This window comes from Rhinolophus ferrumequinum, chromosome 6, assembly GCF_004115265.2.
Source record: "Rhinolophus ferrumequinum isolate MPI-CBG mRhiFer1 chromosome 6, mRhiFer1_v1.p, whole genome shotgun sequence".
Taxonomy (NCBI): Eukaryota; Metazoa; Chordata; class Mammalia; order Chiroptera; family Rhinolophidae; genus Rhinolophus; species Rhinolophus ferrumequinum.
This window is the reverse complement of record NC_046289.1, coordinates 60,921,306-60,939,037: the sequence shown is the minus strand read 5'-3', so window position 1 is coordinate 60,939,037 and position 17,732 is coordinate 60,921,306. Positions and strand designations below refer to the sequence as shown.

General features: G+C 41.6%; 1 protein-coding gene across 3 annotated transcripts in view; it reads left to right on the top strand.

The window, feature by feature from the left end:
- The window catches only part of SQOR (sulfide quinone oxidoreductase), a 40,984-nt gene that overhangs the window by 6,555 nt on the left and 16,697 nt on the right, over positions 1–17,732 (top strand). For all 3 annotated transcript variants that reach the window (XM_033109102.1, XM_033109101.1, XM_033109103.1), the window contains 3 exons: positions 10,285–10,535; positions 12,875–13,045; positions 17,571–17,624. In XM_033109102.1, the coding sequence (XP_032964993.1) occupies positions 10,302–10,535; positions 12,875–13,045; positions 17,571–17,624 (459 nt within the window). In that variant the 5' untranslated portion in view covers positions 10,285–10,301. The remainder of the gene's footprint in view (positions 1–10,284; positions 10,536–12,874; positions 13,046–17,570; positions 17,625–17,732) is intronic.

Below are 17,732 nucleotides of genomic sequence, written 5' to 3'. Positions count from 1 at the left end.
GATGGGACCAGAGTCTAGAACTAGAGGCTGAAACCACCAAGAGGTTTCAGTCTCTTTGGGAAAATAGATGCAACAAAATGCCAACAAATAACAGTGACCGCGAGAAATTTCCAAGAAGGGCAAGATAGGTAATAGGACTTGTAGAATCACCCTGGGCTGGAGAGACTAGAGAAGCTGTGACTTGGGCTGGACTTTGGGCCATGGCTAAGACAGGAAACAAGAAAGGGCATTTCAGGAGGGATGAGGGACTCACATGTACTCCATTCCATTAGGATGTAAGCTCTGTTAGCACAGGGATGTGACGTGTTCACTGTTTTTCCCCCCAGCACCTAGCACAGCACCTGGCACAATGAAGGATCTCAATAACCGCTGTAGCCCGTTTGAGCTGCTATAAAAAATACAACAGACTGGGTAGCTTATAAACAGTAGAAATTTATTTCTTACAGTTCTGGAGGCTGGGAAGTCCAAGGTCGAGGTGCCAGCATGGTTGGGCGAGGACCCTCTTCCCAGTTCATAGTCAATGCCTTTCCCCTGTATCCTCACACAATAGAAGGGGTGCAGGATCTCTCTGGGGTCTCTTTTATAAGGTCACTAATCCCATTCATGAGGGCTCCACCCTCATGATCTAATCACCTCCCAAAGGCCCCACCTCCTAATACCATCACCTTTGGGGGTTACGATTTCAACATATGAATATCTGGGAGATGCAATCATTCAGATCATTGAATGAATTAATAGATAGATGGATTTATGCACTACCTTTACATGTCAGATGTATACACATGAATGAAGGTGCAACTTAATTCATTAAAAAAAACTATATTGAGTATGGAGGAAAACACAGAGCACTAGATACAATTCAAGCTGGAAAGAGAGAGTGGTGTACACGTCTAACTATCCTTACCATTCTAATATTTAAATTATACCTTTTAACGTTAAAAAAACTTGCCCCTGAAATTCGGCGCACCTTATTCTTGGCCTACATTATCAGTAGCTGGCAAACCCTGCTGTTCTTCCCTTAGCACCTAAAGCTGATAGACTGGGGATGGGACCAGGGCTGGGGTGGGAACATTTGTCCATTCGCACAGGTCCTTGTATGTAGTAGATACTCAGTGAATACTTGGGGAAGCATTCTTAGACACAGCAGAATGGTGACCATGCAGATTGCATGTCACTCTATTCTTTCCGTAAATATATACTTAAAACATTTAGCATTGCAAAATGTAATTTAATTTGCATTTGTAGAGGAAATATGTAAATAAAAATATAGCTTCGATTTGGTGTCCTGATTTCTAGTTCTGCAAATTTAGCCACTGTATGATTGAGACCAGTTCAGTATAAGTATAAATCTTAATTTGCACATATATTTGTGTGCTGTAGAAGATTCCTTTCTGAGCACCTTTCTGAGCACTTCTGGCTGATGATACTTCCCCTTCATCTAGGTTAAAGGGTAAAAGAGATATGAAAACTTTCCTTGGTGGAGAAGCTATCTGAAGTTTCAATACAGCAGGTGATAGAGTGTGACAAAAGAAAGGAGGGCCAGATGCTATATTCTTCCAGAGTAATTATTGCATTAAAAATTCATTCTGTAACTATGTTATTTAGTTGCAAGAATTTGGCCCACTCACCCATAATTATAACATTCTACAGTAATATGTAATTAAATTACTTTTAAAATGTCACTGGAAAGTTTAGTGGATATGTAAAAAGGAGCAGAATAAAAATTTGTTAAACATATAAAATCTTCCATCTGAACAGTCAGTGAATGCATTTTAATGTAGGTGAATTAAAATGTACCTGGGTTTTGTTTACATCAGGTATGGGGAGGTAAACACACTGGGAGATGAACGCCAGGAAGGAAGATGGTTTTACTGAAGTTCCCTAGGAACAGGAGGCATAGTATCACGCAGGGCCATCTGGGAAGCCACCAGGTTGGTTAGGAGGCAGAAAATTTGAGGAGAAAGTTTGTGAGGCACAGGGAACAGGCTCAGCACGTTTGGGATTGGCTATTTTGAATAATTTTAGTGGGCTCTAGGGTAAGGGCTGCCCTGGTTGTCTGATATCTGACCTGGGATGGTTAGGACAGAGGAATAACGCCTTCCGGAATGTAAAAGCCGGATGGAGGAGGTGATTCAAGTATGGGTCTGGGGTGGGTTGATTTACTTAAGAGAGATGTGCTCCCAGACAAGTGGTTTACTGTCTTCAAGGAGTCAGCTATCCCTGGTGTAGTCTTTTAGGACTAACGAAGCCCCAAAATGTCAATCATACAACATAGAAAATTAAAAACATGGTTAACACGGTGGGACTCACAGTATCTCCAGTAAATTTTCATGAAGTGTCTCATCCAGTGCCACTGATAAGTGCCATGAATATAACTGCGTATGTTACTCTCATGTACTTCAGATTAAGATGCGATCATGTTAAGGAACCATAGTACTTATGGGGCAATATTTGGCATTTTCTTGGCACCCAAAGTGGTACTAATTTGGTCACAGTAAGTTTCTTTCCTGATTTGGATCTGTCCTTCTATAGCTTAAGTCAGAGGGTCTGACGGTCAATTTTCTGTGTCAACTTGACTGGGTCATGGTGTGTTCAGACATTTGGTCAAACAGTATTCTGGGCATGTCTATGAGAGTGTTTCTGGAAGAAGCTGTAGCCTGAGCTAAGCAGATTGCCCTTCCCAAGGTGGGTAGCCTCATCCAATCATTTGAAGGTCTGAATAGAACAAAAAGACTGATTCTCCCACAAATAAGGGAGAATTCTTCCTGCCTGACTGCCTTGAGCTGGGACATTGGTTTTCTCCTGTCTTTGTACTTGAAATATCACTTCTTCCTGGGACTTGAGCCTGATGACTTTTGGACTGAAACCACACCACTGGCTCTCCTGACTTTCTAGCTTGCTGACTGCTGGTCTTGAGACTTGTCAGCCTCCATAACTGTGTGAGTCCATTCCCAGGAGTGTCCCCCATGTAACAGGGAAAGTGATGATGTTTGCTTTGATTTCTTCCCTCCCTCTCTTCCATCTGCACCAGTTGAATCCTGGTTTTGTCCTTTATTGGCTGTGTGGCCTTAGGGATGTAACCAGTCTCTGCAGCCTCATTTTTCTTGTTGTAAAATGGGGATGATATGTCTTCCTCAAGTGTCTGGCATGGAGCCTGACACCTAGGAATCTGGCGTATGGCCGTGATAAGCCAGTTTTACAATAGGAATCAGGACCTAGCTTCAGATTGTTCAAAGTAGCCATGCTATGCTGTGAAGGGGTGCAAGGCAGATTAGCAACGTTCGGGACTGGTGCAAGGAGGGACTGGCTAGTTCAGTTAGTCCTGGAGGGGTGGGCTGTAGGCACCAGAGGTGGATTTGTGCAGAAGCAAATGAAGTTTGCTTCAGGGCCCCTGTGGGTGCAGGGAGTTTGACTTGTTCCAGAAGAGGAGGAGTAGCCAGGTTGTAACCGGGAAACATTCCTATGCTTCTATTTCTGATAAATCGCCCTTTAAAAGAGATCTCAGAAGAAAGAGTCTTGAATCTCCAAGGATTCAGACATTTATTGTGATGTATTTTCTCATTCGAAATTAATATTAACTGTTGTATCTAATTTCGTATTTATAATTTCAAATCCCTAAATTGTATAGGCTTCAATGCCCAGAAAACCTGAATCTGCCTCTGCCTAGAGGCTCCCCCTTCTTGGGATAGCAGCTGTCTTGTCCTGCTGTGCCCAGCCCAGCAAAAAGGCCGTCCCAAGATCAGGAGCTAGGAGAAGGTCAGACTGGGAGTCTCTCCACCTTGGAAGTGTTAGCTCCTGCTAATGCTTGCATTGCTGCTCCAAATGGCATTCAGAAAAAGTTGCTATTCACAGAAAGGACTCATCGTAGGGCTGGCCTTGTTGCTGACTCATTGTGTGACCTTTGGAAGAGCACTTTGCCTCTCTGAGCCTTAGTTTCCCCATTTGTAAAGTGGTATCACTACCTCCAGTGTGGGCTCTGGTGTGGGCCCTGTGAATTGTAAAGCTCTATGCCCATGGGAGGGAAGTCGGATTGTATTGTGTTGCTATTACTTGTATTTCTATTTTCTTGCTATTACTTGAAATATGTCCAGACCTTAACATTTCAGTGACTAAAGAGCAAAGCCGGTGTCTACTCTGACTCACTGTTTTGATTTTTGTTTTTTGCTGTTTCATTCATTTAAACTTTTTATTGTGGAAACTTTCCAGTATATACATAAATAGACTACCAAAAGAAATGCCCATCTATATCTATTAGTTGGCTTCAAATTATTATCATGGCCAATTTTGTGTCTTCTATACTCTAACCTATTTCTACCTCCTGTATTTTCAAGCAAATTCCAAATCATTTCAACTGTTAGAATTCCAGCATGTATTTATAAAAGATAAGGGCTCTTAAAAATTATATCAATGTAATTATTGTACCTCTCCACCACAAAAAAAGTCCAGATTTTCTTTTTGATTTACTTAGTAAGCTAAAATGTAATACTGTATGCTTCCTCCCACCCATCCCATGGGACTTAATCAAGCTACTTTAAATGGAAATAAAATTCAGCTGGTAGGCATTTTCTCTGAATTTTCCCTGGGGTCTAACGCTATGAGATCTCAATTGAGGAGTCAGTTTGAGTTAAACTCTGCTGCTTAAATTAGTGATGTGACCTTAGGCAAGTTCTCTAACCTTACGCTAAACCTTAATTTTCTAATCTGTAAAATGAAGATACTAACATCCCCTTATTAGCTATTATTATTATGACAGTTTCTCCCTAGTTTTTCCTACAAATCCTGTCTTCTGGAGGTAATTTGCTTGAGAGCTGTAATGGATACTATAACCTTAGGGATGATTTAATTAAATTGCCTGGAAAGCCCAAGGGGGAGGAACTAGAGGAGGAGGAGACTTCCGGGAGCCTCATCATCTGGGCACAAGGTGAAAGCTGGACGATATTGTGTAGACAAGGCTCACTCCTGTCTCAGAGACAGAGACCCACAGGGATACAGGCCAGTAAGACATAACAGCACAGAGTAAGTTTGGCCCAGAGGAGCCGGTGGCCCAGAGGTTGGGTGGGAGGAATGGGGTGGGTGGGGAAAGCTGGAGACTGTTCATTGTCTGTTTTCCTCTTTGATTTTGGAAGTTTTCTACAAAGGTTGTGTGTTAAAGGTTGGCCTATGGTTATTGAAATACAGAGCAAAGGGGGCCCAGCGTGGTGTAGGACTGAAATAAAACAATTGTGAACTATACAAAGATTCATTGTTTCCTCAAAAGCAAAAATAGCTGAAAGGTTGACTTTAGGTGTTGCTGGCTGATGGATCTTTCATTAAGAAAGCTCTGAATAATCCTTGCTTAGAGGCCAGCTTTATTTGAAGTAAGCCAGATGTCCTAGTTGACACCTGGTGAGTAGCATGTAACATGGTGTAAGATTAGGGAGCTTTTGACCCCGAGGGATCTGTGCTGTTTGTCCAGGTAGGGCCGACTGTGGGAAGGTGGGGAGCCCCAAAAGACTTGTCTAGACCAGGGCCTGGAGCCAGTGGCCAGTGATGTAAGTAGAAGATGCCCAGCAGGCTGTCTTTTCAGTCACCAGGGATTTTACTTCTCCGGTTAGACTACAGTTAAAGCAACATGTTAATTTTAATCCTTTGAAGGGGGCACTCAATTGATTTAGGAGTAATTGATGTTTTTTTAATCTAACTTAAAAGTATAACATTTATTTATAAATTGTATTGCATGTGCCACTTGTTAAATGAAAATTATATTTTCCTTATTTATTGATATAAAGTGTATGTATATTTCCCCTTGTAGGAATGTAGAGATAAAGTGGCTACATTCTTCTGTATCATTGGTAGTTAATTATTATTTCTTAACCTAAGAAGTAGATATGTTTCAAGCTACCTTCCAGGGAGACTAAGGCATATTAAATTTATGCTCCTTAGTTATTTTGTTGACAGCGGTTTTCTGTTTCTTTTCCGCTGACTTCAGAGTCAAGTTTGACCTTTCTTAGCTTTTTTTTGATTTGTGGTTAAGATTGTGTAACTGTTGCTTCCTTCAGTTATTTATTGTTGTTGTTGTTGTTATTTTTGGTTGTTGCTGTAGACCTGGTTTAGGTCAATATCAGAAGTGCCTGTTGGTTCCTGAGTGACGTTTTCTGACACTGCGTCTAACACCAAATGTATGATTTTTTCCACATCAACCAGTTCTCCAATTTGGTGTCCAAAAATTCAATTCAATTCTGATGTTAACTCCCAGAATTATCTGAGACACCACAAGTTAAGGGCTCCGTCCCACAAGACTGCTCCCACTATAGATACCAGCTGCAAATGGGGTCCCAGGCTACCTATGCTTCTGCCTGGCTGACTGTAAAATTGGGGTTTCCCAGGATGCCCCCTCAAGTTTGATAAGTTGCTAGAATATCACACAGAACTCAGGAAAACACTTTACTTATGAACCAGTTTATTATAAAGGATGCAACTCAGGAATGGTCAAATGGAAGAAATGCACTGGGCAGGGCATGGTAGATGGGGTGGTATAGTGTTTTCATGTCCCCTCCGGGTGTTTGATGCCACCCTCTCAGCACATCAATATATTCATCAGCCTGGAAGCTCTCAAGATCTGGTTGTTCAAGAATTCTCATAGTATTCAATCTCTAGCCAGCCCCTCCTTCCAGAGGCTGGGAGTGGGGCTGAAAGTTTGAAGCCTCTAATCACATATTTGGTCGTTCTGGTGATCAGCCTTCATCCTGAAGCTACCTAGGGATCCCACCTCAGGTCATCTCGTTAGCACAAACTCAGTTATGGTTAAGAGGGGCTCATTATTATTATTATTTGTCATTGAATAACAACCTTTTACTACCGAAATTCCAAGGCTTTTAGGAGCTTTATGTAGGGAATCAAGGAGAAAAACCAAATATATATATAAATATAGATAGATAAATAGATATAGATAGATATATAGACATACATATAGAGATATCTATATCTGTATCTATATCTATCTATATCTATATCTGTAATCTATATATAATATATATATATATATATATGTGTGTTTATAATAAATGTCTCACAGGTCCACAGTGGGATATTAAGAAATTGTGACTATGCATTATTGCCCTGTACTGTTTGTAGTCTTTGACATAGTATCATGCCCCACCTTCTCCACAAACAGCATTAGGTTATTGTTCTGATCCGGAAGTTTAGATGGTTTTACACTGTTAGAATTAGAGTGTTACTAAGATTTTCAGGTTTTATTAAATTTGAAACACTTCCTCTAACACATTATTTTGTGGTTTTGAAATTGTTTATACTTCACATGTGAAATTTGACTGCAAAGGCCAGGCATTCTGCTTGATGGCTGTTACTAATGAAGTTGGTAATGATAATAAAGTTGACAAAACTGGTTCAGAAGGACTTTGTGTTTATAAATACTGATTCCAGAAAAAGGCTGCGGATAACTGCTGAAATAAAATAAAACTTACCTTCTTGGCTAAATGAGGGAAATAGTTGCATAAACACTTCCTCTTTCAAGGGAAGAAGCATAGGGTGTTAGGCTGCAAAGGAAGTGGAGGTTAAATAACCTCAGATCTCAGAGTGGTTAGAAACCAGAAACTTAGCCAGGCTTCCTTCTAGAACATTATTTTTTAACTCTTGTTATGGGGTTAATATGTAGTGTATGACACACAAAAAAGAAAAAGAAAAAAGAAAAAAAATGGTGTCCCTTTTCCTGAGTAGTGAGGAGTTTTGCTGTGATTCTATCATTCTGTAGACATTTATAAAGGCAAGATTTGATGACTTTCTATTCACCAAAAAATATCATTTTCCTTCCCTACCAAATAGCAACATCCTAATTGGTGATATCCTCCACTCCTCAATCGTTTAAAAAAAAAATCAGATTGAGTGATTTTTAAAATTTAAAACAGTAGAGTTCATTTAAGAAAACTTGAGAAAAGCACATACAAAGCAGAAGAAAAAAATCATTATAGTTATATAAAATATTGCTAATATTTAGCTGTCTGTACCATGAAAAATGGTTTCTCTTTTCTGGAAAGTGTGGAAAATATATCTTTTTCTTTTTTTAACATGTCATGTTAGCATTGTTTTGTTGTTGATAAAGATCACAGAGAAAGGAGAGTGTTGTGGTTTAAGGTAGAGACTCTGGCACCAGAGTTCCTGGGTTCAAATTACTGTCCACCACTTATGGGCTGTATGAACTTGAGAGTCACTTAACTGCTCCCTACCTCAGTTTTATCATCTGTAAAATGGGGATGATAATGGCAGCCAACTCAGAAGTTACATGCTTATGTAAAGGACTTAATATATATTAGTTATTATCATCAAAATAAAGATTTTTATCATTACAACATTAATATATGTATATTAACATATGTATATAGTAGAAATTTTATAAAATACAGAAAAGCAGAAGAATCAAAATCACCTATTATTCTAAAACCCAGTGTTAACATTTTGGTATCTTGGTTTTGGTGCATTTTCTCTTGCATAGTTGAGTTCATATTGTATTTCCAATTTGTATATGGATCATAACATAAGCATTTTATGTGCTCTTTCTAAACATAATTTTGAAGGACTTACATAGTCTTTATATAACATCTTATGTAACCATGTTTTACTTACCCTTTCCCCAAAGTTTTGATATTCAGACTGCAATCCCTGCCCCCCCACTGAAACAGTCTGGGACGTGAGTGGTCCCTGGCCAGTGTGGAACCTACAGTTTTTTGTTTTGTTTTGTTGTAAACAGGACCTAATGAGATCCAATCTATGACCCGGTTAACTGAGTGTTCACCATATTATAAATGAGTACGTGAGATACATCTTTGTAAAGGTTTATCTTCTTCAGTATTAGAGGTTATTTCCTTAGACCCTAGTCCCAGAAATGGAAATGCAGGATCAAAAAATAATAAATGTTGTTTTCTAGAAGGGTCATACTGATTTTAAACTTGCAGCAACAATGTATGAACCTGCCCCCACTTTCTGTGGTTCCCAAATCTCTGGGTCGCTCCTTATGATTAATTGCATAGAATTAATCAGCCCTCAGGCTTCCTCCTTCCCACTTCCAGTCATTTCTCTCTCCTCCAGGACCTTTTCTTCTTCCTTTCAGAGCTCTTTTCCCTGTCAGCTTTCTCTAATCCCCTTGTTGTAGCCTTCCTCCTCTCCACTTGGGGGGTGAATGATATTATTAAATTGCTCCCATTAAGAAGTTAGTGACTTGTGCAGTCAGAAGTGTTATCTGCAGATGGGTCCATTTGAATAAAAGAGTTCCTGGAACAGTGTTGAACTCAAAGGACTGAACTTGATAGTGGAATTTGGGACACTGTAATACCCAGAGAGGGAGCCATTTTGAGTCTGGGCCCTTCAAGTTATACAAGTAGATGGTAACCAAGACATAAAGCTGGTTCTGTGGACGGGGGAAGCCAAAAGCCTGTTTCTGAGAAGATGTCATTTCCTCACTGCCAAAGCACTAACTGCTCAGAGCAGAAACACCTTTTCCTAAAGGTTAAGTGCATCTCTCAGAGGAACTATTAAGGGGAGATTCTTTACTGATTGGCTGTAATAAAAGACTGGTCGGGAACATGTGTAGATGCTTTACATAAAACATAACTTTATGATACCAGGCAGGGCTCCTTTGATGGCTTTTTTATCATCCGGTTGAAATTGCCAAAGGTGTGGAGGTCCTTTGCTTGTGTGTCTGTAGCCCGTGATTTAAGTTGTGTGTCCCTGGGCAAGCAGAACCAGGAGGTTTAAACTCTGAATTTGAAACCTTGGTTTGAACTCTGAGTCTCAGAAGGTGGGTTTCTTGCTGGAATATTTCTGTTTCAGCAAGGTCTTTATGGCAAGGAATTGTACAGGTGTGCCTGTCTGTGGGCTCCTACATCTTTGATGGACTGAAAAGCCAAATAAAGAGTTGAGATGTGTAGCTGAGAGGAGAATGGGTGACAGCTGGATCCAACCACAGGATGCCCTAGATATTTTTGGATAGACAAGGATGGGTACAAACTACGTATTAGAAAGAACTTAAAAGATGAGGCTTCCTGGGTTCAAAGTCCGAGATGTCCTGAAAAGAGGAAGGGGAGAAATGGAAAGCTGAGCCGATTGTTAGTTACCATTCAGGTGCTCTCAGGAGATTCTGGGACCATAGTTAGACAGGAAGGTGGTCTTGAGGGAGATGGTGGGCACCAGCTGGAGCTGGCCAGGTGCTAGCCTCCCCTTCCTCCAGAAAGAAAATGTTTTGGTTGCATAATGGTTCCTTCCTTACTCACAGCTTCATCTGTTCCTTTCTAGCCTGATCCAGTCTGAAGATGACCCCGCTGTTCGCCATGGTGTCCAGCCCCCGTGCCCGGCTCTTTGCCTGCTTCCTCAGGCTGGGTGCTCAGCAGGCCAGCCCATTTCAGCTGCACACAGGGGTCGGCCTAGCAGCCAAGAACCACTATGAGGTGCTGGTGCTGGGTGGGGGCAGCGGTGGGATCACCATGGCCGCGCGTATGAAGAGGAGAGTGCAGGCAGAGAATGTGGCCATCATTGAGCCCAGTGAAGTAAGTCTCCCCCTTTTGAGTGCGTGTGTGTACATGTGCCTGTGTGTGCGTATGTACTAAGGGGTGGGGAGGGGCTGACTGTCAGGCACTGGATGTCGTGTCCCTGGCTGAGTGCTTCTCCTGGGCACAAAAAGCAGGTAGTCCAAAAGGATTGGAGAAGGTAGAGGAAGAGAGAGAGGACAGATCGCTTGGCTTTATATGTTCTTCTCTGTATTAATTTCTTAGGGCTGCCATAACGAATTACCACAAACCGAGTGGGCTTAAAACAGTAGATATTTATTCGCTCACAGTTCTGGAGGCCAGACGCCCTAAACCAAGGTGTTAGCAGGGCCAAGCTCCCCCATCCTTGGTGTTCCTTGGCTTGTAGTTACATCACTCCAATCTTGTCTTTGTCTTCACCTGACCTTCTTATAAGGACCCCCGTAACTGGATAGGGACCACTCTAATCCAGTATAATCTCGTTTTAACTTCCTTAACTTACACCTGCAAAGACCCGATTTCCAAATAAGGTCACATTCACAGGTACCAGGGTTAGGACTCCAATCTGTCTTTTTTGGGACAGACAATTCTACCCAGGAAACCCTCCACCTCCAACATCACGTCCACAGGAAAATCAATGGTCATTATACTTTCCTACTTCTGTTCCAGTCTGGAGAAAGGGTGATGAGTTGAGGGGCAGGGAGGCCTCTGGGAACGTGTCAGTAGGTTTCAGAAATTTAAGTGCAAGGAATTATAATCATGTTATAAGGCAGAAAAAGGGAGCAGGCACCAGGAGGGAAGTCAGAAACTATTCGTAAGGCACTATTTCATGAAAACTATTTTAAGATTGTCTAAAATCTTTAGAAAAATACTTGAAATTTTTGGTGGTTTGCCTTTTCCCTGAGGAACCAGGCATGTACCAGTTGGGAGCTGTATCCTTGGGAGGGAAAAGCAAAATGGATTTGGTACCTGTTTGGTGGGGAAGGGAGGGCAAGAAAGTCTCCCCAGTAGCAAATGAGGCTGCACAGGCTGTGTTGTTATCTCTGACTGGTATGCTGTGAACTGAGAGGAGACTAGAGGATGCTCTCTATCACTTTCCTTTTCAAAGTGATTCAGGGACAACATTTTAAATGACAATGGTTTGAGAGCTGTGTCAGGTGGCTTATGGTGTATTGCATGTAACCCTTAAACAGGGGCTACTCTTTGTAATAAGATGGCTAATCTGAGACACTGGACACAATTCAGGAGGCCAGAATCACTTCTGTCTTGCCCCTTGAGGAAGTACAGAACAGGAGTTTCTCCAAGGAGCTGCCAGTGGCTCAGGCAGTTGGCACTTTCCTTCCGGTTCTGGTTTAGTGATTGCTGGAACTGATGCTTATTCATAGTCTAAAAAAAGTCCTAACCTGTATTTTCATTCCTTTTTCTGGTACCGAAGGACTTGAAATTGTTGAGCTCTCACAATTGGAGATCTCTGCCTCTTCTCCTCTTGGCTCACATCCATTATTGGCTATAAGGAGATTCCAAAGCCATTCCTCATGTACTCTTCACTTCTCTGTGGGTGTTGGCAATTCCGTCCAACTAGCTTGAGGCATTTTGGCAATGTTGAGAGCTCTTGGTCCCCCAATCCACTCCATAAGTGAACTGGAGTTTTCAGAGGCCATTAAACCAATCTGACCTTTGCCACTGAGTCAAGAACTTTCACAACCAACTCAGATCAAGAGTGGACCATCTGAAGCAAGACAACTCCAGAAAATAGTGGAAGTTTGGGCATGTTGCATTATGGGGTAGCATTTGGTGCCTGCTCACTTTGGGTGTAAAACCTCTTAGAAAAGAGAAGGGGGGTGAATACAGCTGCTGGGGAATGTCTGTGTCTTCCACGGGCTTGGGACACAGTTGGAAGTTAATGAAGTTTTGAGGATCCCCAGAGTGGCTGTAAACTTTTCAGACTTACCATAGTCCCTACAAACTTCTGAGGAACCATATTTGGGTTACTGGGCTTAATTTTCTTTATATCTGTGCACATAAATGTATCTATAATGTGTGTATATATGCATGTATGTGCAACATACATATGTTAAATACCCAATCAACTGCCAGCAGTAAATAATACAATGGTCACTAAAGAGAGTTTGTGGCTTTTTTCAAAATCTTGGCAGAATTCTTGTGTAGGTGACTGCCATTCAGAGCTTAGCATCAAAGGAGACACCAGTGGGAGAAGGGGTGGGGAATATCCTGGAGACTTTCTATGTGATACTCCAAGGGTCAGGGGGGAGTAACCGAGAGAGTCTAGCTCAGGTACCTTTAGTTATGACCCTTTTTATCAGCCTCAAGTTGAAATGAATCTCCGAATACTTTCTCAGAGACACTTCTACCAGCCAATCTGGACACTGGTGGGTGCTGGTGCCAAACAGTTGTCTTCATCTGGCCGTCCCACAGCAAGTGTGATTCCATCTGGTGTAGAATGGATCAAAGCTAGAGTGGTTGAGCTGAACCCAGACAAGAACTGCGTCCACACAGACAACGGCAAGGAGGTAACCACTGGGGTCCTTTGGCTTTTGTTAATCTGAGGGCTTGTATGAAATGCACAGCCATTAGCAAACTGGTCAGCTTCATGAGCAGAGGGTGGTATATATGCGTGTGTGTGTTGAATACTGCATGAGACAGGAGGTTGTGTGGTGAATGGAGGATGGGATCGAAGGAAGGACTGAGTGATGATAAATTAATAAATGAACAACTAAGACAAGTATTTGTGAACACCCACTGTTTGCCCTGTTGCTTGGCACAGTATTTTGCACCTGAATGTTTATTGAACAAATACTCCTGCTACATGCTAAAATGGCAGGTTCTTCCTCCTTTTTCCTTTGAAATAGCCAGCTTCTCTACCTGACGGATGGACTCCCAGAGGAAGGGAGTGTTGGAAAATATCTATCCCAGTTACACGACGGAGAGCTCTGCCAGGGTTGTAAGGGAAGGTTTGTGCCAGAATTGCTGTTGCTGGAGCTGGAGGCTCGTAATTACTCAGCACCATTTAGAAGTCTCTCCCCTCTGCCCACTACCAGGGATCAAAGCTTTTCAGCAATTGCTGCCCCTTTGATTGAGGGGATGAGAACAGGATGGTGGGATGACAGGCTCAGAAGCCATTTGCAGCATCATGTCCCCTCACTGCTGCTGAGCCCATGACAGCAGCACACTGTGCAGCAGCCATCATGCTGCACACTGCCTCTTCTGGGCTTCTGTGGTTCTTGGGCCCCCAGGGTATTATTGGCCTTAATACCCTCCTCACTCTCCCTCCAAATTGGGCACACTGGCATTTAAAGAGAATTGTAGAATTTGAGAGTTGGTGGGAATCTGAAACGTTTTCAAGTCCAACCCCTTCCTCTAGGCAGGAACTCATTGGCCACAGGCATTCTTAAGCGTTCCTTGGGTCATAGATCTTTCGAGCACCTGATAAAAGAATGCACATATGTACCAAATTTTGCATTTGATTTCAAATTCAGAGATTCTTTGAAGCCTTTCCTTAAACAAGATTACCTGCCTGCCTCTGGCTTCCTCTCCTTCCTTTCTTCCTTCCTTTCTTCTTTCCTTCCTACTTTCCTTCCTTCCTTCCTTCCTTCCTTCCTTCCTTCCTTCCTTCCTTCCTTCCTTCTTTCCACAAATATTTATTAAACATCTACTATAAGCTAGGTACAGTTTTAGGGATATACGAGTGAACAAAAACAGACAAAAATCTTTACTGTCTCGGATTTTATGTTCTAGTGGAGGAGGACGTACAATAAATAATAGACATAATAAGTAAATTATATAGTGTGTTAGAAGGTGATGACTATTAATGAAAAATAATAGAGCCACATAATTAGGATTGGGACACGGGGTGGGGGATTGAATTGAAAATGAATTGGTATTTACATGTCTCAGGGTCAAGGAATTCTCTAACAACAATGAAGAGTTATTCCTCTTCATTTTTTAAGATTATATGAAAGTTCTGCCTTTAGTGGGTCAGAACTGTAAACTCTTTCTTATTCTTTCTTGGGCCCCCAGTGTGTTATTGGACTCAATACCTTTCTTGTTCCTTGTTCTTCCTGTAGGGTTGGAGAGGATATCTTCCCTCTTTTGTGTGGAGAAACCCTTCAACTATTCTAAGATGGTTCTCACAGTCTGTGTCAGTCTTCTCTTCTGATAGACTTGTGCTCCTTCCCATTTTCCTTGACCCTTCCTCATATTTCATGGTTTCCAGTCCCTTCACTACCCTCCTTACCCTGCTTTGGACGTCATCTGGTTTGTTTGTGCCTCTATGAAAGAGGCACCTGGAAGAGTAAATGGCTCTACAGAACAGCCCAGAAGAGAGTGGCACCATCTCTCCCACAGTCGGATATAGCGTAAGCTAGCATTTGCCTTTTTAGTAACAGTTACCACAGTGCTGATTCATGCTGGCTTTGAGGTCCATTCAAATCTCTGGGTCTTTTTTTCACATGATCCACTGTCAAATCAGGCTTTCCCATCCTAAAATAAATAATATTTGATATATTATTTAATATTGATTTTAATTAAAGTTTTTATATATTATTTTACCCCTGTTGATGAACTTCCTTATTTTCCCCCCGAAAGTCCAGGAGAGCAGACTGAATTAAACACAAAATTGTTCTCAGTTCCCAAGACTGAGCCCTGGGGCTCATTTCCCTTGCCAGTTTGCTGCCTGCTCATAGGGCCAGGAGACTTGTATCTTATAACCCACATCGCCCTTTTGGTACAGCAGTGCCTGCCCCCCTCGACTGGACTATTTTACATTACAGGACTAGCTCAGAGCTCTTTGTGGTGGGCTTTGTGCTCATCTTAGGATCTCATCTCTTGAGAATGAGAGGCACGGGTGGGGGGCTGTTCTCACTTCTGAGCCCTGCTTAGACTTCCCAGGCTTAGACCCTTATGAAAGTTGTAGTGTCTTGTTTTAGGGCTGGGAAAGAAGTTGGTGCAAGCTGGTGGGGCTTCCTTCCAAGAATTTTAAAGCAAAAGTATTTCGTAGTCAGATATCAGAAATCTGCATATTACATACATGTCATGGGAGATGTCATCTTATTGGTTGCACCAAGTGGATGCTCAAGAAATGTTGCTATTATTATTTTTAAAAGGATACATGAAAAAAAGGAAAAGGAGATATTTATTGAGTCTCCACTATGTGTCAGCATCGTTCTTGACTGCTGACTCTCTGAAAGCAGGTTTGCAATCTGCACTCCCATGTTGATGCTCTTCTTTTTCTAGATTACTAAGGGATACCTATTTAATAGATGAAATGGATAAACATCCTTTTCATTAAGTTGTTATGCATAGTTTCAGAATTTACCTCCCCTACCACTTGTATAAAATTAGAATATTTGCCCATATTTAGGCTTCTGGCGAGGTCTGCAGTGTTCTCTGCAGTTGCTCAAAAGTCTTGTTTACAAGTTTTTGCAATTCCTTCGAGTTTAGATCATCTGGCCTCAAAACTTGAATTCATTCAAAGGCTTGAAGCTTTCTTTTTATTCTTTGCTACTTTAGGGTTTATTCTCTCTTAATGATTTTTTTCATAATCTTAAGCTTATCTGTTATCACTAGCCGTAAAAAAAATCAATATTATGCTCTAATAGAACCATCGAGACACGCACAAACCAAAGCCTTTTCCTGTTGACAGTGTTCATGTGTTTTACCTGTAGATAATCAGCCCAGACCCCATGCCACCTCTGGCCTCACATACCCTGAAGACTCAACAGAATTCAGTCATCCACTTAATGGGCTCAGTACACTTTCCTACAGAACAAGGAATTTCAGGGAACCTGTTGTCTATGGAAAGGCAAATCATATGGATGATGCTGTATATATTATCTATCCACTTTGATAAATGGTATTTTTCACAAGCAACTGAAATCATTCGTTCAACAAGCATTACTGAGTTTCTCACTTTAATTTAGTGACTATGCTGGATTCTTGGAATATAAAGAATAAGATAACCTTTATCCTCTGGGCATGTTTGATGTAGTAGGGGAGAACAATACTGCTGTATAACATGACAAGTGTCATAAAGCATCAGGTACACTGTGCTAAGGGAGCCCCCAGGAGGGGTCAGGAGGAAGATTGAATCATAGGAAAGCCTCGCTGTGGAAGTGACGATGGAGTTGCATCTTCTGGATCCCAGGGCAGGACCTCTTCAGTGGCTTGCTCCTCTTGGCTTCCCAGCCTGGGCCAAGCACTCTGGCATCTTGGAGTCCCCTGTCTCCAACTGGGATCTGCTCAGCTTGTGTGCTTTGCTTCTCTATTTAGTACAAGAGTGAGGCAGTCACCACCAACTGTTGCTTTTCTAAGCTTCTGACTTTCATTGCAATCATTCTCCATCACTAGTTTTCTAGGCAAGTCCTTCTTGCTTACACTTTTTATTTCAACTTGTTTTCCTCCTGATCCTAAACACGCATTTCTGTCATGATAAATATAGAGCCTTTTCTTCTCAGCATGAATAATCACAATGCCTCTATTTAAAGAGGGGACTTTTAAATTCCAAACAGATCATTAAATAAGATCAGGTACATTATATTACATCCTTTACAATGACCCTCAAAATAGCAGTTCCTCTGTTATGATATTGATCCATCTATATGACAGGTCAGATTTGCTTCAGATTCACATATTACCCCACAGCTTTTAAAGAAAGTTGATTTTTTTTAAAATAAGAAAGTCATTCTCCCACTCCTCCACATGAAAAAGTGTTAACACAAGCACTGCACAAAACACGTGGCCTCTTTGCTGTCATTCTCCACTGTGTAAAAATATAGGAGTCTCTAGCTCTCAGAAGTCAGGCAGGCTATATAATATTTGTGAAGCAGTGAGGTGTGGGGCAACAGAGAATGGTGGGCATGATAGCACACTGGGACGTGAGTCCCTCCCTGCTGCCCTGCCCACCACCCACAGACCCACGTTATTCATATTAAGAAATGGAAACATGGTGTTGGCCACACACATGTCTGGGGGCCGAGTCATCGCTTGGACTGTCACTTTTTGGGTCCTGGTCTAAAATGGCATTGTTTTGTGTTGCAGATCTCCTACAAATATCTTATTATTGCTCTCGGAATCCAGCTGGACTATGAGAAGGTACAGTTTTAAACTACTTCTGTGTTCACTGACCTACTTATGCCAAGATTAAACACTGCATTTAGTGGCTTTATCTTCATTTTGACAAGAAAGACTACTAAGAAATCC